Source organism: Colias croceus, chromosome 19 (assembly GCF_905220415.1).
Source record: "Colias croceus chromosome 19, ilColCroc2.1".
Classification (NCBI taxonomy): domain Eukaryota; kingdom Metazoa; phylum Arthropoda; class Insecta; order Lepidoptera; family Pieridae; genus Colias; species Colias croceus.
Window position 1 is genome coordinate 4707407 of NC_059555.1, and position 25086 is coordinate 4732492.

Consider the following 25086-nt stretch of genomic DNA (forward strand, 5'->3'; position numbering starts at 1 on the left):
CGAAAATTTCCACCCTGTATAGGTACCCTAGTGTATTTCCCACAGTGGCAACGCTTGATGTCGCGTGATGCCGCCGGCGCCGCCAGCGTAGGTAACTATGTACGTAGTATATTATATCTGTCAACTGTGGTAGGTACTTACGCTGCCACATGAAAATATGCTAGGGTTGCAAAAAAGGGGAAATAAAACAATTGTGATTATTTACCATTTATTTATTCATATGTCCATTTATTCATAATATGTTCATTCGATTTATTAAATCTGATGTAAGTAATTATTTGTTCATCTATACTAAAATTATAAAGCTGAAGAGTTTGTTTGTTTGTTTGTTTATTTGAACGCGCTTATCTCGGGTCGAATAATTCTTTCGGTGTTAGATAGCCCATTTATCGAGGAAGGCGATATAGGTATTACTTATGTGACCTCTCTCTCAATAACTGTAAAATAATTTCGTATGCCGATTGCCGACGATACTACTCTGATTCTTTATGCCCAGACATGGAATGAGGTACGTAGTGTTGCTGAAAACGCCTTAAAACTTGTCCAATATTGGTTGCAACAAAATCTTCTTACCCTCAATATTGCGAAAAGTAAATTCATAACTTTTGCCCCCAAAATTTCGTCCATGCCCCCACTAACATTCACTATTTGCGCCCATGGCTGTCTCAAAACTGACCCTTTTGTTCAATGTTATTGTACACATCTGGAGAGAGCCACTAGCTTAAAATATTTGGGAGTTTCAATAGATCCGACATTGTCGTGGAAGCAACAGATCGATACCGTTTGTTCTAAAGTCAGAAAGTTAACATATGTTTTCAAATGCCTCAGAGGAGACTTCCGTTATTTAAAAACCGTCTATTACGCACTGATTCAGTCTGTTACTTCTTACTGTCTTACCTCCTGGGGACAGGGGAGGTTGTGTTAAATCTCTGATGATTCGCTTAGAACGAGCCCAACGGGCTGTACTAAAGACAATCACCAACAAACCTCTCCGCTTTCCAACTAGCAAATTGTATGCCCTATGCCAAGTGCCCTCGGTATGTCAATTTTATATATACTAAAAATTGTTATGAGAAAACACTTGGATACTTTTTATGACCCCAACCGTATAAATTCCAGGCGTATCTATGATGTGTACTATTCAATATAACGTCGCAGAACCGCGGTACATCCATTTATTAGTTCCCTAATCTATAGGTCATAAACTCAATCAGGTCTTAAATATCTACCCACTCTGTTATTTTAAACTTAAAAATATAGTCATTGATTGGCTTTTGTCTCGTTCGTATGAAGGAACTTCAAACTGAAGAAATTATTAAATTTACAGTCTAAAACTTGGAAAAATCCATACACACTGGCACATACTTACACACACACACACACACACACACGCACACACACACACACACACACACACGCACACACACACACACACACACACACACACACACACACACACACACACACACACACACACACACACACCATACTCACACACTCATCTACTCATACACTCACGAATACACATCTTAATTTTGTACTACTTTTTTTTTCTATTTTTAACTGACTTAATTTTCATATTATTGTTAAATTGTTATAAGATGGAACTTATTTCATGTATGGAGGTGAGCGTTGGCATCCGTTCCACAGCTCTTATGCTTTTACGGATGTCATCGTAATTTAAGTTTAGGTATGTACAATTTGTTATTATGTTCCAAATAAAGAATTTTTTTTTATCGAGTACAGCGTTATTGAGTACACATCACTACGATCACGTGGCGGCAATGAGGTGCGCGAAGGCGTGGCGAAGGCTGCGCGAGCGAGCCTGCGCGTTTCCGCCTCCCACTTCCCCTTCACCCCCGCGATTCTAGATTTATTTTCATAAAAATAAATACAACAATCGCTTTACCGATGAAAAGTGGTACTGGATTTCAATTTTGTGTTTTTTCTAGTATCGTTCTTGCAAGATCGAACTGCACATTTCACCATGTTTATTCGTAAATTTGAAAAAAATCCCTAGAGAAACGCACTTCGATAGCACTCAACCACAGAGCAAGTAATATAGGAACTCAACCACGACTACGAGAATTATTATACCTAGTACTCTTTGACTACGAGGCACGTGCGCTTGCGGCGGGAACGTCGTGTTGTTCCCACCTGTGCCTACTGTTCCCACTTCGTTGTAATACTAGAGAATATAATAATAGACTAATCCACGAACGCGCTCTAAGAATGTAAGTAACCTTTATAATTATACGAGGTATATAAACAGTATTAATCATTGTTTTTTTAGCATAATATTTAAAAAAAAACTTTTATTTTGTTTTAACGAAACATAATAAATGGCAACATTGGTTCAATACACACGGTGACTCATGTGAAAAATACCTATTGTCCTACGTCCTATTTATTTTAATATTTACGTAGTAACTAATACTTAATCTGTGTTTAATATTTACATTGGTCATCGACAGTGTAGATACTAGATAGAATATTTCCTTGACTTTTTTATTGGGTGTATAATTTTTCGTAATCAGTGTTTGTGAATAATCAGCACATTATCTTTTCATATGAATCATATTAATAAATGTCCTTTTGGAGTACTTAATAGTTAATACACTGATCTGTAACTCTTGGATAACACACAACAGCTGAAGGTAAGAAAATGTTGATTCTTACAAAAATATAATTAGATGAATAAGTAAAACTAATTATAACTGATGCATGAAGTACACAAAACTTTAATTAATCGTTATAAGCACAAACGATGTGTTGAATTGACTATTTAATCGAAAGCAAGTTGCCGGCAAATATACCTATGACGTCACTTGATGTTTAATTTTAGAATGTGAATCAATAATTGATATACAAAAGGTACGTACCTATGTATTGAAACCTAAAATTTCAATAAAAAACCTAGGTAACAAATATTAAGGTACCTAATAGCTTTAGGAGCTTTGTAGGCGATAGATTTATTTACATATTGAGTGAAAAAGGGCTAAACTGTACTCAGTATTTTTTTTTTTGTGATTAGCAATAATAATTGTCCTATGGAAGTTGGAACGTAAATCTGAAATTTCAGTTGACGGATACTTTTAGTTTTTGTGTTATGGATTTTTGAAAATGGGAAAATTACTATAGAATGTTACTCCACATTGATTTATTTCTGCTCAAAGACTAATACTACTAACCTGACTGTCCACCATGGTGCTCAAATCGGTTCGAGTGAGAGATTTTTGCGTTTCCACTTGTCTCTTTTTAAATTGGTAACCGTGGCTCAACAAAATAAAGGACAAATTTCTTGAAAAGCCAGCGAGCAGGTAAATGTCCAGTACATATTATAAATATTAATTTTTGGTAGGTAAACATAGATAAACAGTTATTAACAATTTGTAAGGTAGTAAATTTAGATTTATACTTCTATACTATTAAAGATTCAATATGGATATGTACATATAAGTAACTATCGGACTGTCAGCATTTTTTTTCTTTATATAAAAGATAATCTATTACTATTGCAGCATTACAAAATGGCGCCGACAATGGTTGAAGAAAAAACACTCGGCGAAATACATCGTAATTTCAACAAATTAGTCAATGATGCGATTACAGAAACTACAATCAAAGACATTGAGGACATCAATTACAATGATCCAGATTTGGATAACTTATTTAAGATTGACTATGCTTGCCGTAAAAAATATGTAGAATATGTTCTCAAAGTACTAAAATGCAAAGATATATTATATTGTTCAAAAGCTATTAAAGGATCGTCTTGGTTGATCAACGATCCTCAATATTCTAATATTATGAACGCAGAATACTTATTCCAAAAATTATTTCCAGAAATGATATGCACCGCACGCAATAAATTTCTGTTGCATATCAGATTACATCTGAAAGATGAAAAACGCGCTGAGGATTTCTTTATGCATTTAAAAGACCAAAACTTAAAATGTGCTATAAAATGGTTGCCTTACTGTTCTTCATCATTTATCGCAGAAAATATTGTGAAATATGTCAATCATATATCACCAAACGTATTGATGCGACTCATTGAGATATCATTGAGTTTTCTTCATATCTACTGCAAAACTAATAGTGATAATAATCGTGGAAGGTCTAATTATTCTGCACTCAAATTGGGAATGAAATATACAAACCAGGATAATATAGAAAAATATTTAGATATATTTGATAGTGTTGAACAGTACCACAGACCACACATTAATCCGAAAATAACAAATTTAATGATGACGAAATGTCCAGAACGAATATTAAATCAGTTGGAGCAATATATTGATCAAGTTGATATTAAAACATTTGCAAAATATATTAAACAAGGCGATATGAAGGATTTTCTCGTTCTTCGGATAATTAATGGTAACTTAGCACATAAATTGGGAACGAAGATAGAACATTTCATAGTGCGGCTGCCCCAAAAGGATAGGTTTGAATTTGTAAGAATGCACTTCATTGATATAAAAAATAGCTTTTATGCATGTGTTCCGGGCACTTTTCAAAATATTTACGTCTGGTATCGATATGCTTCTTTTGATGACGCTTTTCTAGATTTAAAAAAATTAATCAGGCTTGAGTCTAATCCTAGCGAAAGACTTGCTATGATGTCAGTTATTCTAGCTTGTGCCAGAAATAACTCTCAGAATATACACAATTTACTCAAGTACTACCGGGACAATCATATAAATGAGGCATTCAAATTTAAAATTAGTTTCATCAACAATCTTTTACACTCGACGAATGTACATTCATTAGATCAAGAGACATGGAAAATTTTAAATGACATTTTCTGTAGTATGGAAGTTTATACAGAATCTAATCATGAATTACAATCTTGTATTAAATACATAATATTATACAAAATAATTCATAACGAAGCTATTCCTGATATTATAATTTCAAAGTTCAATTTTAGAACGTTTAAAAAAGAACGTAATGGATTAAATGATGACGACCGAGAAAAAGTATTTGAATATTTGTTTAACCATGTAAACAAAGAACTTGACAACCATTACGAAAAACTAACAAAAAATGATCATGAGTATAAAGAAACCATAATTTGGATAAACAATGCACTCGATCTATTGGTCGATTGGAAGAAAGATTTATCGAAATATCCAGAACTATTGACTAAAATAAGGGAATTATGTAAATTAACTAAGGAAGGAGTATCAAGCACAATGTTAAACACCATTTATGATAAAAATAAAACATGGAGAAAATTGTTACTTAATGAATCAATTGTATTAAATCCGTCGCAAAACACTTGCATTAATGCTCTCAAACATAAGCCAGAATTAATTGACTCAAATAAAGATGAAATAAAGACATTATGTATAAACGATAAATTGTCTCTAAAGCAACTATTTCGTAAATTAAGAGTTTACAACACACATTTGACAAATGAATTCAAGGAGATGTATTATAAAAATCTTCTTCAAAACTGCGGTCTCAGATCCGCTATAATCGGATTGTGTATACTTTTGACTCAAAAGGAATTATCGTCGTTTATTCACAAATATATTCCTGTGGAAGAAAAAATTAATTGGGATGAAAGAGACGCACATCGCTTAACTATACAAAAACATATCGCTAAGAATATGCATATAGCAAGACCACAGCCAGCCTTAAATGTAATGTTGTTGTATGCTAAAGGTGATTACTTGCAATATGTACTTCCTTCTTTATCTTCATGCCTTCACAATATCACAAGCACTGATTTCCGTGGTGACATCTCCAATTTAAATAATACTCCAGTATCGTTGCAAAAGCATCTCATTCGCGAAGCCTGTAAAAAATTGCAATTTGATGAAGTTCTAGTTATATTTACTAGTGTATGGAACTCGACTAGAAATAGATCCATACGTGCTACTACTTTCTTGTGTGCATTTAACTTACTTTGTAGAGAAACTAATGTGACGTCTATTGAGAGTGTTTGGTCTGTTTTAAATGTATTTATAGATAATCTAACAGTGGATGATAATAAAATTATTTTTGTGACATTAAGACAAGTAGACAAAGTTCCAATTCAAGTAAGACCTGCATTTTGCATGAAAAGTTACATATTTCTGAAACAATTACCAGAAAGAAGTCATGTAGAACGTTTAACACGTCAGCTGATTACGAACATAAGAAATATAATAGAACATATGGATGCTGTCTTTATGACAGAAATTTTGATGGACTCTTATGAAGATAAATTTTCTCAAAACTTTATGGAATACTTTATTGACGTTGTATCTGCTTTTCTGGTGAGCGCAGGTAGTGAGCAATCACAGATAACACGATTTGAACGAATGTTACTTCCTTTGCTAGAGAACGCTGACGCTATTTGGTCTTTTGAAAAGAATAACATTCGTAAAGCTAATGTTGGATATTTGTTAAATGGATTAAGCAAAGACATAGCAAATATTGTAATTAAGAAAAATATGCCAATGCCTGTAAAATTGTTCAGTCTCGTTCTCAATAAACTAGAAGAAAAACTACCTTTGGATGAAAATTACGTGCTCATTACTAATAAAAAGCTTGCTCTGCAACTTGTAACTATTTTGGAGACAATTATGAAAACCCATAAACAGGACACGAATATTTACAAGCAAGCGATTAGAAAATTCAGTGACATATGTTTACAGTACCTAATTGAGGATGTACGAAATTATGGCACAAGTATCATAATAGCTTACAGTAATGCTTTAAATGAAATTTGCGATAATTTTTCCTTTTTCGACAAATCTATGAAGCATGAGCTCTGTAAAGCTATCTTAGATAATAGTAAAACGAAAGTGGGATATTTGCTTGTTTTACAAATGCTAACATGGCATTTCTACCTTTTGGAGGAGGGTGTAAGATTTGAAATGATTAAAAAAATCGCAACATATTCCGATAGTGAAGTAAAAATATTATGTTCCACATTCAAAAACGATTTAAATTTCCCGATTTACTAGTAGGTTTTGCCTGTGTTTTCCAAATCAGTATCTAATTATTAAAATAACTTAGTTTTAAAATAGATTACACATATTATATTATTACATGTTTTACGTTATTTAATTTTATATAAATAAATATTTTATAGTTTTACGAATTGTCCAAGATGTTTTATTTAACTTAATGTTAATACTATCCCTATTGATAAGAACATAATATAATAAATTTTGTCTATTTATATTATTACATTATCTGACTTATCATTATGGAACTGGAAGTAGGACTACTATTAGTTATCAAATTAGAGATTAAACTCGGGTTAAAGTCGAACCAAACTAATCCACAGTCTTTTTAACCGGCTTCAAAAACAGGAAGAGGCTCTAAATTCGGCCGGTATATTTTTTTATATCTTAAAACTAATCCACAACCTTTTATACAAGAATGTAATATATTATTGCCAATGCATCTTTTTTATGATTGTTACGATATTTTAACGATAATTCTTAAATGGCAACATTGGTTCAATACACACGATGACTCAGATGAAAAATTAGTATGTACTTTATCTATTTTTATTTTCATTGGTCATCGACAATGATAGAATCTTGCCTTGACTTTTTATTTAGTGTACCTACTTATTATATTTTTCTTTATCAGTCTTTATGAATAATCAGCACATAATCTTTTCATATGAATCATAATATCATTATTGTATTTTTGAATTAATAGTGATCTCTAACTCTTGGATAACACACAACAGCTGAGGGTAAGAACATGCAGATTCTTACAAAAATATATATTATTTGAATAAAGTAAAACTAATTTTAACTGATGTATGAAATATGTAAACACTAGATATAATTATTAATCCTTTAAGTACAAACGACGTGTTGCCTATACTATAAATAATCGAAAGCAAGCTGCCGGCAAAATATATATACCTATGACGTCACTTGATGTTTAATTTTTAGAATGTGTATTCTGTATTGAAATACAAAAGGAAATCTTAAAAACTTCATTAAAATCTAAATATATCCACAATTTTTGACAAGCACAGCTTTGTAGGCGAATGTAGATTTATTTATGAATGAAAAAATGATAGGTAGGTATCTACATAATAAAAAGAAGAACGACAAAACGCCTATCGAATGGACTACTGCAGCAATTGAAGCCACAGAGCAAGTAATATAGGAAGAGACGGCACTCAGTACTTCGATTTCGAGCTCACGCACACATATGCATTCCTTATCTACCCGTGAATCTTATATACCAACATAGAGAAGTTCACGTCAAAAATGACCCACATTGCTACCAACATTTAAAAATTCACGTTGCTAGTGATGTCCCTTCAAAAAGTACAAGTATCGATAAAACTTCATATCGATATCGATAAAATTATCGATGCTCGGTACAGCACTTCTAACCCTATTTATAATTATTTCTTATTTAAATTTATAGGAAGGAAAAATAAAACATTAACAATGTAGATCAATAAGTTTATTATGTATAACATTTTTATATAATATTAAAACTCACTATTAACAGCAAAAATGAATAATTTCATTTGAATTTTACTGAATATCTTAATTAGGCATGTACCTACTTATGATGTAGGACTTATTCGGCTTCAATAGTAACTACCTATATGAATACAACAGCTAGATTCACATTTTATTCTTTTCCTTGAAACATTTAGCGGGATTTCTGTTGGATAATCTCGTTCTAAATTTCGATTCCAATATTATAATATTATGCAATTATGCATGGTTGCCGTTCGGTTCGCCATATTGGAATTATACAAGAGCCGTTGTTTTCTTTGCTGTTTGCACATAATAAAATCTCTTCTCCAATTGATTCTTCAGGCAGAACATGTATTAGAGAAATTTTCTCATAAATTGTTATGTAATTATTATATTACATCCTCCTATATGAACAGTCATTGGGTTACATATTGCAAATATTGATTCGCAATCACAATCATTTACACATAACACTTTTTTCACTTTTGGCAGAAATAACAACAAATTGGAAGAGCAGGCTCAGTTAAATGTATTTGGGATAATTCAATGTACAGTTATTAGCCGAGTAAATAACAAAATCTACGATAAACGACGAACAAATTTTATAAACTATCCTCTTGCTCTATCCGAAAACAAACAATAAACGCCATTTTGAATTTAAAATTTCATACAACAAATCAACATCAAGTTGTCTATGACCATTGACAAGAAATCGAAGGAAGAAAGAAATAATTTATTTATGTATCAAGTTAAAACTAAAATATACAAAAATAAGGTTAAAAAAAAGCAGAAATAATAATAAATAATTAAAACTAAATTAATTTTATAATTTATATATTATTAAATCGGAGAGGCCAACATTAGAAATATTTTTTTATTTTTTCTAAATGGTGGCTTACAATATTCACGGGTAGCTCTTGGAAAAGTACAATATAATATGAACTCTATATACATGAAATTAAGTTTAAAATTGCTTGATAATGTAAGGCTAACCAAAACGATGTTCTAAGTGTCGGCCCACTGATTGAAGCTTTTGAGAAATGCCGACAAAGCATCACAGAAGCGACAACATTATGTTTTCCCATTCCTGGCTGCTCCCTTGCCATCATGACTGACGTCTCGGATCATAGTCTCGGCGCTGTACTTCAACAAAAGATTGATGGAAACCGCTAGCCTTTTTCTCTAAAGCAATGAGTGCTACGCAATGTCGCTACAGCGTGTATTTTCGCGAATTATTAGCAATATACGCGGCTGCTACTTACGTCCCGAAATTTTATGCATGTAATTAGGTACTCTACTTATAGACAAAAAAAATTTATGCAATAATCTTTATTATTAAACACATCTAAGTAGATAAGTTTTTTTGGTTGGTAAATATAGACAATTAACAATTTGAACCGTTATAAATTTAGATTAATGCTTTTATAATATTAAAGATTCGATATGGATAGGTACGTACATATAAGTTACTATCTATCACCATGTTTTTTTTTTATAAAAGATAATCTATTGCTTATTACAGCATTACAAAATGGCGCCGACGATGGTTGAAGAAAAAACACTCGGCGAAATACATCGTAATTTCAACAAATTAGTCAATGATGCGATTACAGAAACTACAATCAAAGACATTGAGGACATCAATTACAATGATCCAGATTTGGATAACTTATTTAAAATTGACTATGCTTGCCGTAAAAAAGATGTAGAATATATTCTCAAAGTACTAAAATGCAAAGATATATTATATTGTTCAAAGGCTATTAAAGGATCGTCTTGGTTGATCAACGATCCTCAATATTCTAATATTATGAACGCAGAATACTTATTCCAAAAATTATTTCCAGAAATGATAAGCACCGCACGCAATAAATTTCTGTTGCATATCAGATTACATCTGAAAGATGAAAAACGCGCTGAGGATTTCTTTATGCATTTAAAAGACCAAAACTTAAAATGTGCTATAAAATGGTTGCCTTACTGTTCTACATCATTTATCGCAGAAAATATCGTGAAATACGTCAATCATATATCACCAAACGTATTGATGCGACTCATTGAGATATCATTGAGTTTTCTTCATATCTACTGCAAAACTAATAGTGATAATAATCGTGGATGGTGTAATTGTTCAGCACTCAAAATGGGAATGAAATATACAAACCAGGATAATATTGAAAAATATGTAGATATATTTGATAGTGTTGAACAGAACAACAGACCACGCATCAATCCGAAAACAACAAATTTAATGATGACGAAATGTCCAGAACGAATATTAATTCAGTTGGAGCAATATATTGATCAAGTTGATATTAAAACATTTGCAAAATATATTAAACAAGGCGATATGAAGGATTTTCTCGTTCTTCGGATAATTAATGGTAACTTAGCACATAAAGTGGGAACGAAGATAGAACATTTTATAGTGCGGCTGCCCCAAAAGGATAGGTTTGAATTTGTAAGAATGCACTTCATTGATATAAAAAATAGCTTTTATGCATGTGTTCCGGGCACTTTTCAAAATATTTACGTCTGGTATCGATTTGCTTCTTTTGATGACGCTTTTCAAGATTTAAAAAAATTAATCAGGCTTGAGTCCAATCCTAGTGAAAGACTCGCTATGATGTCAGTTATTCTAGCTTGTGCCAGAAATAACTCTCAGAATATACACAATTTACTCAAGTACTACCGGGACAATCATATAAATGAGGCATTCAAATTTAAAATTAGTTTCATCAACAATCTTTTACACTCGACGAATGTACGTTCATTAGATCAAGAGACATGGAAAATTTTAAATGACATTTTCTGTAGTATGGAAGTTTATACAGAATCTAATCATGAATTACAATCTTGTATTAAATACATAATATTATACAAAATAATTCATAACGAAGCTATTCCTGATATTATAATTTCAAAGTTCAATTTTAGAACGTTTAAAAAAGAACGTAATGGATTAAATGATGACGACCGAGAAAAAGTATTTGAATATTTGTATAACCATGTAAACAAAGAACTTGACAACCATTACGAAAAACTAACAAAAAATGATCATGAGTATAAAGAAACCATAATTTGGATAAACAATGCACTCGATCTATTGGTCGATTGGAAGAAAGATTTATCGAAATATCCAGAACTATTGACTAAAATAAGGGAATTATGTAAATTAACTAAGGAAGGAGTATCAAGCACAATGTTAAACACCATTTATGATAAAAATAAAACATGGAGAAAATTGTTACTTAATGAATCAATTGTATTAAATCCGTCGCAAAACACTTGCATTAATGCTCTCAAACATAAGCCAGAGTTAATTGACTCAAATAAAGATGAAATAAAGACATTATGTTTAAACGATAAATTGTCTCTAAAGCAACTATTTCGTAAATTAAGAGTTTACAACACACATTTGGCAAATGAATTCAAGGAGATGTATTATAAAAATCTTCTTCAAAACTGCGGTCTCAGATCCGCTATAATCGGATTGTGTATACTTTTGACTCAAAAGGAATTATCGTCGTTTATTCACAAATATATTCCTGTGGAAGAAAAAATTAATTGGGATGAAATAGACGCACATCGCTTAAATATACAAAAACATATCGCTAAGAATATGCATATAGCAAGACCACAGCCAGCCTTAAATATAATGTTGTTGTATGCTAAAGGTGATTACTTGCAATATGTACTTCCTTCCTTATCTTCATCCCTTCACAATATTACAAGCACTGATTTCCTTGGTGACATCTCCAATTTAAATAATACTCCAGTATCGTTGCAAAAGCATCTCATTCGCGAAGCCTGTAAAAAATTACAATTTGATGAAGTTCTAGTTATATTAACTAGTGTATGGAACTCGACTAGAAATAGATCCATACGTGCTACTGCTTTCTTGTGTGCTTTTAACTTACTTTGTAGAGAAACTAATGTGACGTCTATTGAGAGTGTTTGGTCTGTTTTAAATGTATTTATAGATAATCTAACAGTTGATGATAATAAAATTATTTTTGTGACATTAAGACAAGTAGACAAAGTTCCAATTCAAGTAAGACCTGCATTCTGCATGAAAAGTTATATATTTCTGAAACAATTACCAGAAAGAAGTAATGTAGAACGGATTATACGTCACCTAATTATGAACACAAGAGATATAATAGAACATATGGATCCTGACTTTATGACAGAAATTTTGATGGACTCATATGAAGATAAATTTTCTCAAAACTTTATGGAATACTTTATTGACGTTGTATCTGCTTTTCTAGTGAGCGCAGGTAGTGAGCAATCACAGACAACACGATTTGAACGAATGTTACTTCCTTTGCTAGAGAACGCTGACGCTATTTGGTCTTTTGAAAAGAAAAACATTCGTAAATCTAATGTTGGACATTTGTTAAATGGATTATGTTATGATATAGGAAATATTGTTATTAGGAAAAATATGCCAATCCCTGTAAAATTGTTCAGTCTCATTCTCAATAAACTAGAAGAAAAACTACCTTTGGATGAAAATTACGCGCTCATTACCAACAAAAAGCTTGCTCTGCAACTTGTAACTATTTTGGAGACAATTATAACCCATAAACAGGACACGAATATTTACATGCAAACGATTAGAAAATTCAGTGATATTTGCTTACAGTACCTAATTGAGGATGTACGACATTATGGCACCAGTATCATAATCGCATACAGTAATGCTTTAAATGAAATTTGCGAAAACTTTTCATTTTTCGAAGAGTTTATGAAGCATGAGCTTTGTAAAGCTATATTAGATAATAGTGAAACGAAAGAGGGATATTTGCTTGTTTTACGATTGCTACCAATGCATTTCAACTATATGGACAAGGATTTAAGATTGGACATGGTTAAAAAAATCGCAGCACATACCGATAGCGAAGTGAAAATATTATATTCCACATTAAAGAATGATTTCGATTTCTCGATTTAGTAATTTTAGTTGTACATTTTCAAATTTAAAAAAAATGATGCATCCAAATGTCATTGAAGGGAAATTTGTACTTACACCATAGTTAATACTAGTATCTTCGTATAATAGTTTTAGAACTTACTACATAGTAGATATTAAACATGGCAAAATATTGTAGTTAATGGATACCTTAATAAATAAATTTGTATTTATTCTCTAATTTGTTTTCTTTACACCCACATCTTGCGATTGTCCCATCAACTTACGGAATTAAGAATTTCCACTTTTAAGTCCTTGAGGACCTGTGTGTTTAAATGAAGAATGAGCCAGACTTCTATTAAGCATTAACTGAATTTACAATGGTATGCAGTGAAAATAATATGTTTCTTAATATAAATAATAGATAGGTATATATATAATATAACCCCTAATTTGAACAGACGTTTAGATTGCGATATACCTGAGCCATAGCAGCATACTTCGTTCAGCGAAAACCTTGTTTTAATTAAAATTAATCAACTAGGTTTACAGTGTTTATAAACTACACATAATCTAAACAAATATAAAAAATGCGTGTACGTATAACTAATTAACATTATCGTATTCGTAAAAATAATCTGTATTTTCAGATTTCAAGATGAAGATAAAGCTGGAAGGAAACCACCTTGGAGCTAGACACAAGCATCTTAATACCCTCGCAGTGCAATCCAACGATAACTACTGTTTCGATACTGTCGACCTGAAAGATGGGGACGTGGTAAATTTAATTAAAATAGATATAGCAGGAAAACACAGAAATGTGGATTATATTTTAAAAGTTCTTAAGTGTGATGATTTACTATTAGTTTCGAGGGCAATTAATCGATGTCAATGGTTGATAACTGAATCTCAATACAAACATATTATTAACCCTGAATATCTTCATCAGACTCTGTTCCCACAAATGTCGTCTAAAGCCGTAGTGAAATTATATAAATGTGTTAAACTTCATCTAAAAGACAGCGAACGTGTGGAACAATTTTATAAATATGAAGATGATTCAAAAAAGGCGGCACAGTGGTTGCCGCATTGTTCCGTAGACTTTATTAATTTAAACATAAACAAACATGATGAACATATAGATATCACTTTACTGAAACGGTTATGTGAAAAAACTATTAGAGCCCTCGAAGTATTCATTGATAAAAATGAGTATTCGACAAAAAAAGCCTTAAAGGCTACAAGTTTTCTTCTTAGGTATGATCTAATAAGGTATCTAGATATTATTGAAAAACAGCTTTATTGCGCAATTCCTGACTATAACAAGAATTCTACAGAGTTAATGATGAAGCATGCGAGTGATCGAATAGTAAAAAAAATTGCCACTTATTGTGATCATATTGATATTAAGACTTTTATTAAATACGTAAAGAAAGAGAATATTAAAAACTTCTTATTTGATATTGTTAAAGAAAATAACATCAGAAGCAGAGGTCTTCGGTTTGATACTATGATTTCTTTTATATCCGCCATGTCTGACAATGATCGAATTGAATTTGTTACCCAAGTATTAATCGATAAAGTATACGTCGATGATAAATGCACCTTACCAAAGACACTCAAATGTTCTATGGAGGAATTTGCGAAATTTATGAGTGGATTCGAATGCATGTACACTTTTGATCACTTCTGGTATCGTTATACTACATTCAATGTTGCCTTTACTAAGATCCAAGAACTAATAGATAATCAAAGCTCAAATGATGCGCTTAACTCTATGTTTGAAACGTTAATAATCGTCGCAGGAGACTCCGTTGATAATCTGAAATCATTAATAGAATATTATAGTATAGACTACAAAAACTCTAAACAAGTAAGGAAAACATTCATTAAATGTTTATTTACAAAAAACAATTTTCAAAATTATGACTGTGGTACATGGAATATATTAGAAGAAGAGTTTATGAGTGAAGTTTTTAAAGAAACTAATGACGACAAACGCTCTGATAAATGCCTGACAATTTGCGTAGAAGCTGTAATAATATATTATACTCTTCACATGAAAAAAGTGCCGAAAATTGTCGAAAATAAGTTTAAATTTAATTCATTAAAATCGTACCAGAAAAAGTTAAATTCGAATGAAAAAGATATTTTATTCACATATTTGTACAATACCATTATGAGGCAGTTAAATAGTCATTCGTCCTTTACCAAAGAAGAATTTATTGAAAAAACTGAATTATTAGACAAAGCTTTAAATCTTTTAATAGATTGGGACAAAGATATAGGTAATTATCCAGCAGTAGTCAATGCTATTAAGGGTCTGATAAATATCAATGAACAAAACATGTGGGATGTAGACCTTACCAACATTTATAATAAAAAGAAATCATGGAGAAAAAATCTGTTTAATGAATCACTAAAAATTAATCCTAGTCAGCCCGTTTTAATAAATGCCCTAAAGCATGATCCTTTATTAATAGAACGTCATCAAGATAAACTTGAAAATATTTATTTTAATAATAAAATTTTCTTGAAACAATATCACAAAAAAATTAAAACGTACTGGTCAGAATCTTTAGCAAAGCAGATGGTAAATGTATATCTTAATAAAATTAATAATCTTAAATGCAGTAAAGCAGTCATCCGCGCACTATGTATTTTACTACCCGATGAAGATCTACAAAAATTTATAATTGAATACGCACCAAAAGAAGAAAAGGTGGATTGGAACAACACCACTGAACTTACTCTTATTATACAACAAAACCTTGCTAAAATAATGCACATCGCTCGACCACAGCCTAGTCCTAAGTTAATACTTCATTACTCTAAAGGGGATTATTTACCATATGCTTTACCGTCATTGTATTCTATTTTTTTAAATTTAAATATGACGTACTCTCAGCAATTTATACCTATGTTGATAGATACAAAAGTTTCTCTGCAAAAACATGGTATAAGATTTGCCTTTAAGCTTCCACCGGAAGATGTAAAAAATATTCTCAGCAAAGTGCTAAATGAGCATAAAAACTCTTCCATAAGGCATATAGCTTTTAAACTTACTCACAAACTGTTATGTAGAGAAACGGATCCTGAAAGAATACTAAGCATCTGGAATATTATGGAAACATTTTTAGATAACCTTTCTGACAATGAAAATGATGCCTTTTATGAATTATTGCTAAACGTTGATCGAGTTCCTACCTCTGTTAGGCATTATTATTATGTGAAAAGTTACAATATTTTAAAAAGTCACATAGCGTCGAAAAATTCAGAAGAATTGAGATATACGTATTCTTTTAAAAATTCGTTCATAAGCTATGCTCGGAACATAATAGATCAATTACCTCCCGAGTTTATATCAGAAATACTATTAGAATATATTGATAAAGATCTCGTAAAAGACATACACAATCATTCAAGATTAGAGCTTGTATCATCTTACATGCTTTCGTGTACTGATGAAGAAGTTCAAATGAAAAAATATAGCAATTTATTATTGCCATTACTAAATAAATGTTTTAAAAACTGGAATGAGACAAACGCTGATAAGAAACAAGTTAAGTTAGTTTTAGATGTGTTTTTAGATACTATAAGAACAGATATAAAAGAGTATGTGTACGAAAAAAAGAACATTGTACCTAAGAAACTGTTTGAGACAATAAGTTCAGAGTTGTTAAAAAATCTAGACTATCCAAGCAATTATATACTTATGATTAAGTGGCAATTAACTGTTGCTTTCGTGGATATTCTCGATAAATGTGATACAAGTGATTGGGACCTGGCATGTGAATCACTGGTGTCAGAATACAGCAAAGTATGTATAGACTATATAATCGATCATTGTTCTAAATATTTTTCAAACATGTACGTTCTATTTGCTCAGGCGTTATATAATTGCGTAAACAATTTTATTCCAACTAATGCTCTCTATATTTTATTTAAGAAAATCTTGCAAGACGAAAAAAATGTTCAAGTGTACTTGGCAGTTTTAAAGCTACTAAACAATTTTTATTCCAATGCGTCTTCAGACGATATAGTGAATCATGTTGACGAAATATTTAAAATTGTAAGTGACCATCCATCAGTAGAGGTACAGATACACTACTATCATTGTAGAAATGTTCACCTCAATAAAATAACAGATAGTATTTATGTCAGAAATATGCATGAGTTGGATTCGGACTCATCTGAGTTGATATCTTTAAATGAATAATTTTGTATTTTTCGTATTGTTTAAATCAATAATATTGAATTTAAAGTTTCCTTTTATTTTTATACAGATTCGGTATAGTTTTCTTTTATCATTAAAATATGAATAGTCTATGATTTTTTTTCCATAAGATACTGCTTTTCAACCCTACTAAACTTGATAAGAAGATATTCAATTTTTTTTTTGCCTGATTTTTTCTATGGATCTGTAATAATAATTAGTAGTAGTATTTATTTAGGGCTAAGATAAATTAATAAATAAAAAACAAAATTATCCAAGATGTTTTATTTAACTTAGTGTTATTCCTAGTCCTATTTATAAGAACATATAATTACTATTTATTTATATAATTATAGTCCATATATATCAAGTTACACAGAATGTAAGTAATTTATGCTCACTAAAACAAAAATTGACATTTTTGTCAATCTTAAAATTCATTACTTCTCAAACAATTGAATGTAATAAAATAATATTTTTAGATTCCAATCCAAATGTGTTAAAAGTACCTGTTAAAAATGTATCTTAATTTTAGGAACAATCAAATTTAACTTACTTTCTTTCTTGATTTTTGCTGTTACTATTTAGATCAAATCACATTAATCTAACACTTTAGCAAAGTTTCAAATTGGTACTTCCTGAACATTTGAACTCTAATCATTCTTATAATATAATGTATAACACTATTATTCCTTAAATTTAAGTTTTTCTACTTTTTCAACACAGTTCTCTCTATTCTTTTCTAATACACAATTACGGACAATAACATGTCATTTGATGTACCAATTATTAGGATATCAATTATGTAACCTTAACACATAATATTATAAAATAAACTTAAAACATAAGACCCTTTTAGAAAACCACTTACATCATAAATTGGAGAGGAATGAAATCTGAAAAAATGTAGATTATTTCAATCACATGATAAAAACTTCATATTTAAAACTATTTCTATGGTTTTCAATAACTCCTAACAATAAGTTTAATAATAAGTAACTCTATTTCTACCACACTACCCTTGAAGACTAACGTTTTATAAATAAGCCAAAGATGAAAAGCAAATCTAAATAAAAAAAGTACATTTTAAGGGATGATTAACGTTACACCATGTCTTGACTGGACCGTTTTCATAACATAGCTGTATAGTATATCTCTGGTGGACACTGGACAAGCACCCTCAAGGCAATACTTTTTAATGTTAAGCAATCAACTGTCATATTATTAATATTTATACCACTATAGAAAAGCATGGCATCTTGATACAATATGATACATAATATTGTATCAAGTATAATTGCAATTAATGACAACCAGGTTTTGGTATTTTTAAGATACAGAAGAATATAATAAACAGATATAAATACCTGGAGATGGAATGGAAATGAGCATAATCACGACAGCTAGAATTATATATTTTCAGCATACTTTAAAATTAAAAATAAAATAAAGACTACAAGATGTTTTATTGAACCCAATTTGTTATAAAACCCAAGTTTGATATTTTAGGTGTAGATTCAATTGATGATACCTAGATTCAAGTGTTCATTTTTATTTATATATTGATGATTAAAAAATAGCAGTACAAAAATATTTACTTATTCATCATTATTGCATTCATCTGGTGCGGGTGTATGCCAAGTCAACCTCTCTTCATAAAATTGTATGACCACTTGTGGGCATCGAACATTCGCTTGTTTGGCGGGTACCAAATCTGCTTCATCAGTGCCTTGCCATTTCATAAGGAACATGAGCTCGCCACTGCTATCAGTAGCACCTGAAAATTTAAGTTTCACATAAGAAAAACTGAATATAAAAGACACATTTAATGACATAATGAACAACTTGCTTTACATACTTTCATTTCTTGTGTTTGATTTTATGCGAGTATTGTAAATTTAGAAACAAGACTTTCTAACAGATTTTTAATGTGATGATGACTTTACAGATATTAAAAAAAGGGATTATTAAGTATAATTCAATGTCATGAAAATAAATAATAACATGTTTTAAATATAACCTTACCAATAATTTTTTCAGGTTCCAAGCCTCGATCAAAACCGGAGGCCTTTTTATCATCACTTTTACTTTTTTTAGCACCTTTCAGATCTGGTGTTGCTGCAGATTTTCTTTTCTTTGTATCTTTGTCAATTTTTAGGGCACTCTTTCCCTCTAAAATTAAGGATAAAATAATCAACACATTAATTTAGTTACCTACACTTATTAAATTCTCATTAACACATTTCAATTTTCATATGAAAACAACTTGTAACTTTTCATCTAATTCAGATAAATTCCTTATTGTAAATCATTATTATCAATTTAATATGCTGCACCAGTCTGTACATCATTCCAGTCTTTTTTTTTTCTATAAGTACAAAAGTAGGCGAAAATTGAAAAGTAATTACCAGCTTCCTTCTTCTTTCTTGCCTCTTCAAAAGCTTGTATGAGGTCAGGGCAATCAAGATTTTCTTCTGGTTCCCATGTATTATCTTCATCACTATAGCCTTTCCATTTCAGAAAATATTCCACCTGAAATTAATTACAAGTTTAAATATGAGAAACATAAATTTACATGGATGGGTATCTTAAAACATATTACCCTACTAATACTAATATTATAAATGCGAAAGTTTGTGAGGATGGATGTGTGTATGTTTGTTACTCTTTCACGCAAAAACTACTTGACCGATTAGGCTGAAATTTGGTACATAGAGAGATTATAACCTGGATTAACACATAGGATAATTATTATCCAGATTTTTATGTTCCCGTGGGATAATTTTCGACTTGTAGCGGGCGAAGTCGGTGGTAACAACTAGTTTAAATATAATTAGGGTTAAGTTTTACCTTTCCATTTTTTACGCGTCTATCTAATACTTTTTCCACTGAAAATTCTTCCTCTCCTTCAGGCTCAGTTCCGTCCTTTTTTTTATCTGCCATACTAAAATATTTAATAAATACATGATAAATAGAAAAAAATAACAAAAATCACATTGTTTGAGTAGAGTTAACATTGAACAATATTCCTTGAAATAAAGGTGCTGAAACATACTTATCACAATTATGAGATCAATAAAATTATTATAATAAACTCCTATTAATAGTAGTTTGTAAAGTCAAAACCGAAAATAAACCTATTTCCTATAGTTGAACAAAGCTTTACCCGCCATTTTGATTTCATTGGCGTAAAGCTAACCAAAACGGTTATCACAAATTTATATTAAAATGACAAATCGATAACCAATACCAATTAAAAAAAACAAATACTTTCAATAATTGTTTTCCGTGTTTATTACCTCTATGAAAATAAACTTATCGAGAGAATTTTTACAAATAGCCGGTTCCAAACCTTGACGGTTGCCGCTTCACCTAATAGCGGTTGACAGGTTGACACTCTCGGTAGAGAGTAGTATATTCTTTGGGTTGACAAAATGACAACACAAAATACAGAGTAAGTAATATGTTGACAAACTATGAATCAGATTTTATTATATTAACTATAAAATTAATTAATAATTACATTTTATTTATATTATCTAATTATTTTATCTGCTTATGTAAAAATAATCAACTGTAGTAAGATTTTACGATTTTACTGTTTTCTAATTATAACTAAATCAGACACACACCAGTGCAAACTTAGCACCCCATCTATGGAATTTTGGGTCGAAAATGACCTTGATCGTTAGGTCCCCGTTAGGTCCTTTAAGGTCCCACATTTTTTTCGTTAGGTCCCCTTTAGTTTTTTTTTAATAATATTTTAAATTTTAGGTATAAAAAAAATGCACTTTGGCACCCCATCCATAGAATTTTGGGTCAAAAATGACCTTAATCCATAGGTCTCCGTTAGGTCCTATAAGGCCCCATAATTTTTTCGTTAGGTCCCCTGTAGTTTTTTTTTAAATAATTTTTTTTTACTTTTAGGTATAAAAAAGTTACACTTTAGCACCCCATCCATAGCAAAATTGGCGAATTTTATCAAAATCGTATTCTTTACCGTTAGGTCCGTAGAGGCCCATCATTGAAATTGTTAAATTATTTATGTTATTAAAATCTATATATATATATATATAAAAGACAGTCGTGTTAGTTACTCCACTTATAACTCAAGAACGGCTGAACTGATTTAGCTGAAAATTGGCAGGGAGGTAGTTTAGAGCCAGGAGAAGGATATAGGATACTAAATATGTACCTACCACGGGCGAAGCCGGGGCGGACCACTAGTTATAAAATAATTGAAACCTGCGCATGCGCCTTAGAGCATTAAGGCATGCGCACATCATTCATAAACAGTGCGAAATTTAAATTGGTATCGTTTCATTTATTAAATTAAATCAATAAATAAATATATTATATAGGTCTACCGAATCTGATGGCATATTTATATTTAAGAAATAAAAGATTTTCATGTGGCAGCTTATTTGACAACTATCAAATTGGTTGTCAAATTATTTGTCTTTTTTGCAGTTGATGATTAATTGTTAGGATTTTGTCTAAAAATCTTCGAAAATGTCGAAAAAGCCGCTGCGATCACAACAATATGTGTAGTTTATAATGTGTATAGAAAAAAATTCGAAGAAGAAGGGTCAAACACATCACAATTTTCAATTTTGAAGATTTTATTGGTAAATTGGACTTACCCGTTTTGATACTTTAAATTAAAAAATATTATATGTAGGTAACTATAATATTGTTTGTTGATTAGAATATAATTTTATGAAAACTTATTACAGGAGTTTCCAATACGGCTATTCTTCAAGTCCAAGCTGTCCAAGTCAATTTTATAATGTGGTAATCTGTTAATACTTACGACAATAAACATAGTTTTATTTTATTTTTATTTTATTATCATGGCATACTGGTAATGAATATACAAATAGAGGTATGTGTAAATTATACCTGTATACAAGTAATATGTCTAATTGTATATGTAAGTATATGTACCTACATAATATTAAATGGATATCTCATTATTAACCCGCCATTGGTGACCTTATATGTCTGTGAGACCGGGCAGTTAAAGAAACCCAAATATTTTTGTCACCGTTTATCGAATTACACTGTGGTTTCGAGTAGCTGCCTAATTTTGCGCTCTCTACCTTACCCCTACCCCGCGACAGCGACGCGGGCGCACGTTACAGAGTTTTGGCCCCAACCCGGTGCGTGAGACCGGCGTCACCAACTAAGTAAGTCAAATGGTTATTGTGTATTTTTTTATTTCATTTATTTTGATAAAGCTGCTGTTGTAATTTTATAGTTTAATCATATAATTCTATTATTAGTAAGCGTTTTCTTAGATTTGATCGATATTTTACAAGAAATTCCGTGTTTTTTGTTCAAATTGTGAACATTGTTTTAGTTTTCTTACGAAAGTAATCAGCGTCGTCTCGAGGCTCTTTTGCAAGAAGCAGTATCTGATGAGGACAGATTACCAACGTCATCGGAAAGTGAATCTGGAAGTGACTTCGAACCAGATATTTTCGAACCAGATCGCACGTAGTACCAACTTCCTCTAGTTGTTTGGCTGTTGAAGATGAGTGATTTTAGAATTGTTATATTTTTTTTTGGTCGAAGTATGACCATTTATCTTACTTCATTTTATGATTTCAATGTCATAAGACTGACTAAGCCTAATTTTATTGTAAAATAATTAAGATTTTTGCTTTATTTTTGAGTTTTAAAAAAAGTTTGATAAAATACTTGAAAATTTTTGTCATTCCAAAGATATTGTCTTATGCTAATAAAATAGATTAGATTTATGAAATAACTATGTTTTATTGACAATAAAAGATCAAATTTTATATCTATCCCAATGAAAAGTAGCATGAACCGCAAATTACAGAAAAACTCGTAGTCAAAAACCCCGGTGCGTGAGACCGGGGTCACCAACGGTGTAAGTGAAATTCACGTCACCAATGGCGGGTTAAGTACAGTATTGTCCACTTATGTAATGTGACTAATGATATTGAGGACAAAATAAAAAATAACCAGTATCAAGATCGTTCAGTCCATTTTCCCTAGGGTTGCACACTCAAAATTTTGATTTCCCTAATTGCCATCAGATTCTGGTTTACCTATACTAGTCACGTCTGGTACGAAAGATGAAACTGGCTTTTTATTTCGAAAATTTATTTGGCAACACTTGACAGTTAACTGTCATTAAAACCTGAGTTTTTGATGTGTCAAAGCTTGTCAAAGTGATTTTTTTTGTGTTTTTCTGCGATTTTAGCTTAGGATTTTAGTGATTTCTAAAAAAAAAATTGAAAAAAATTATTAAAAAAACACAAAAGGGGACCTAACGAAACAATTGTGGGACCTTATAGGACCTAACGGAGACCTATCGATTAAGGTCATTTTTGACCCAAAATTCTATGGATGGGGTGCTAAAGTTGCATTTTTTTATACCTAAAATTTAAAAAATAAAAAAAAACTAAAGGGGACCTAATGAAAAAATTGTGGGACCTTAAAGGACCTAACGGGGACCTAACGATCAAGGTCATTTTCGACCCAAAATTCCATAGATGGGGTGCTAAGTTTGCACTGGTCAGACACACTTCACAAACGAGCAAATGTTTTTGTCGACATTATTTTGCTTTTGAATATGCTGTAAAATATTAGTTGTATCCACGGGTAATATTGGGTAATATCCTTGGTTGTATCGTTACTTACAACAGATGATTTTTTATCTTTTGAAATAGGTATTACCGAAAAGCCGATACAAGAGAAAATATAGAGTTCGAGAAGTGTGTCTGATTTAGTAAAAGCCTTAGATCATTAAGTAATGATCTAAGGTAAAAGCTCATTATCACACTGTTTGTATGTTTTTATGCATTTCCTGAGAACATTTACTATGGTAATGTTTATTTTTTTAACACCATATGAAAGTAGAGATTTCAATGAACAAAAGGCTTCCCAAGTTTTTGAAAAAAGCTGATATTTTGACGGGTGAGTTTTCGATTGAAAATTAGGTTGTTTTTGGTATTAATTCAAAATAAGGCGAAAAAAATAAATATTTTCAATCAAATAAATTACAGTGTATTTGAGACATAATAAAGTAAGTTTCCACCAAATTTCGTAGAAAAAAAAATTTTGAAGTAGATAAAAATAAAAAAACAAAAACTTGGTTTTTTGAATTTTTCACCTTAATTTTGAGGTTATGTGAAAAAATTGCAAATATAAAAGTTGTAAGTAGATCTTTTTTATTACCTACAACATTACCATTGAACGTTTTTCCGTAAGACTTGTAGTTTTAAGTCGGAAATCGAGAGAGACCATTTTTTTCTCTTAAAAGCTCCCCCTCCCCACTTCCCGAACTCGGATTGGCCGTAATTTATTTTAAGGGTTCCGTACCTCAAAAGGAAAAAACGGAACCCTTATAGGATCACTTTGTTGTCCGTCCGTCCGTCTGTCAAGACCCTTTTTCTCAGGAACGCGTGGAGGTGTGACATTTATATCAATTACTCAGGTCTACTGTCCCTTGAAGC

The 25086-nt window shown here is 31.0% G+C and overlaps 2 protein-coding genes across 9 annotated transcripts; one reads left to right on the top strand and one right to left on the bottom strand.

The window, feature by feature from the left end:
• The first annotated feature begins 2453 nt into the window (after positions 1 to 2453).
• LOC123700369 lies at positions 2454 to 17874 on the top strand. Of its 5 annotated transcripts, none has more exons than XM_045647568.1 (2): positions 2454 to 2657; positions 9988 to 13621. In XM_045647568.1, the coding sequence occupies exon 2, from the start codon at positions 9997 to 9999 to the stop codon at positions 13423 to 13425; it is 3429 nt and encodes a 1142-aa protein (XP_045503524.1). In that variant the 5' UTR covers positions 2454 to 2657; positions 9988 to 9996; the 3' UTR covers positions 13426 to 13621. The 5 variants fall into 5 exon arrangements, with proteins under 5 accessions (XP_045503524.1, XP_045503521.1, XP_045503522.1 ...); XM_045647565.1 differs by lacking the exon at positions 9988 to 13621 and adding an exon at positions 3522 to 7107; XM_045647566.1 differs by lacking the exons at positions 2454 to 2657; positions 9988 to 13621 and adding exons at positions 2677 to 3320; positions 3522 to 7107.
• LOC123700370 (chromobox protein homolog 1-like) lies at positions 17870 to 20995 on the bottom strand. 4 transcript variants are annotated; one of them, XM_045647570.1, is made up of 6 exons: positions 20905 to 20964; positions 20450 to 20545; positions 20008 to 20131; positions 19625 to 19771; positions 19198 to 19376; positions 17870 to 18495 (listed from the first exon to the last, which is right to left on the bottom strand). In XM_045647570.1, exons 2-5 carry the CDS (start codon positions 20540 to 20542, stop codon positions 19198 to 19200), a joined length of 543 nt encoding a protein of 180 aa, XP_045503526.1. In that variant the 5' UTR covers positions 20543 to 20545; positions 20905 to 20964; the 3' UTR covers positions 17870 to 18495. The 4 variants fall into 4 exon arrangements, with proteins under 4 accessions (XP_045503526.1, XP_045503525.1, XP_045503527.1 ...); XM_045647569.1 differs by having other exon boundaries at positions 17870 to 19376; positions 20905 to 20995; XM_045647571.1 differs by having other exon boundaries at positions 17870 to 19376; positions 20450 to 20543; positions 20899 to 20995.
• Between the last annotated feature and the right edge of the window lie 4091 nt (positions 20996 to 25086).

Bases quoted from the DNA above. Each gene is read 5' to 3' on its own strand.
- LOC123700370 (XM_045647569.1), bottom strand. From the start codon at position 20,542: ATGGCAGATAAAAAAAAGGACGGAACTGAGCCTGAAGGAGAGGAAGAA. The intron at 19,772-20,007 runs GTAATTACTTTT...CCTTAATTTTAG, and splicing joins AAGAAAGAAGAAGGAAGCTG to AGGGAAAGAGTGCCCTAAAA. The intron at 19,377-19,624 runs GTAAGGTTATAT...TTAAATTTTCAG, and splicing joins GGAACCTGAAAAAATTATTG to GTGCTACTGATAGCAGTGGC.
- LOC123700369 (XM_045647563.1), top strand. From the start codon at position 14,042: ATGAAGATAAAGCTGGAAGGAAACCACCTTGGAGCTAGACACAAGCAT.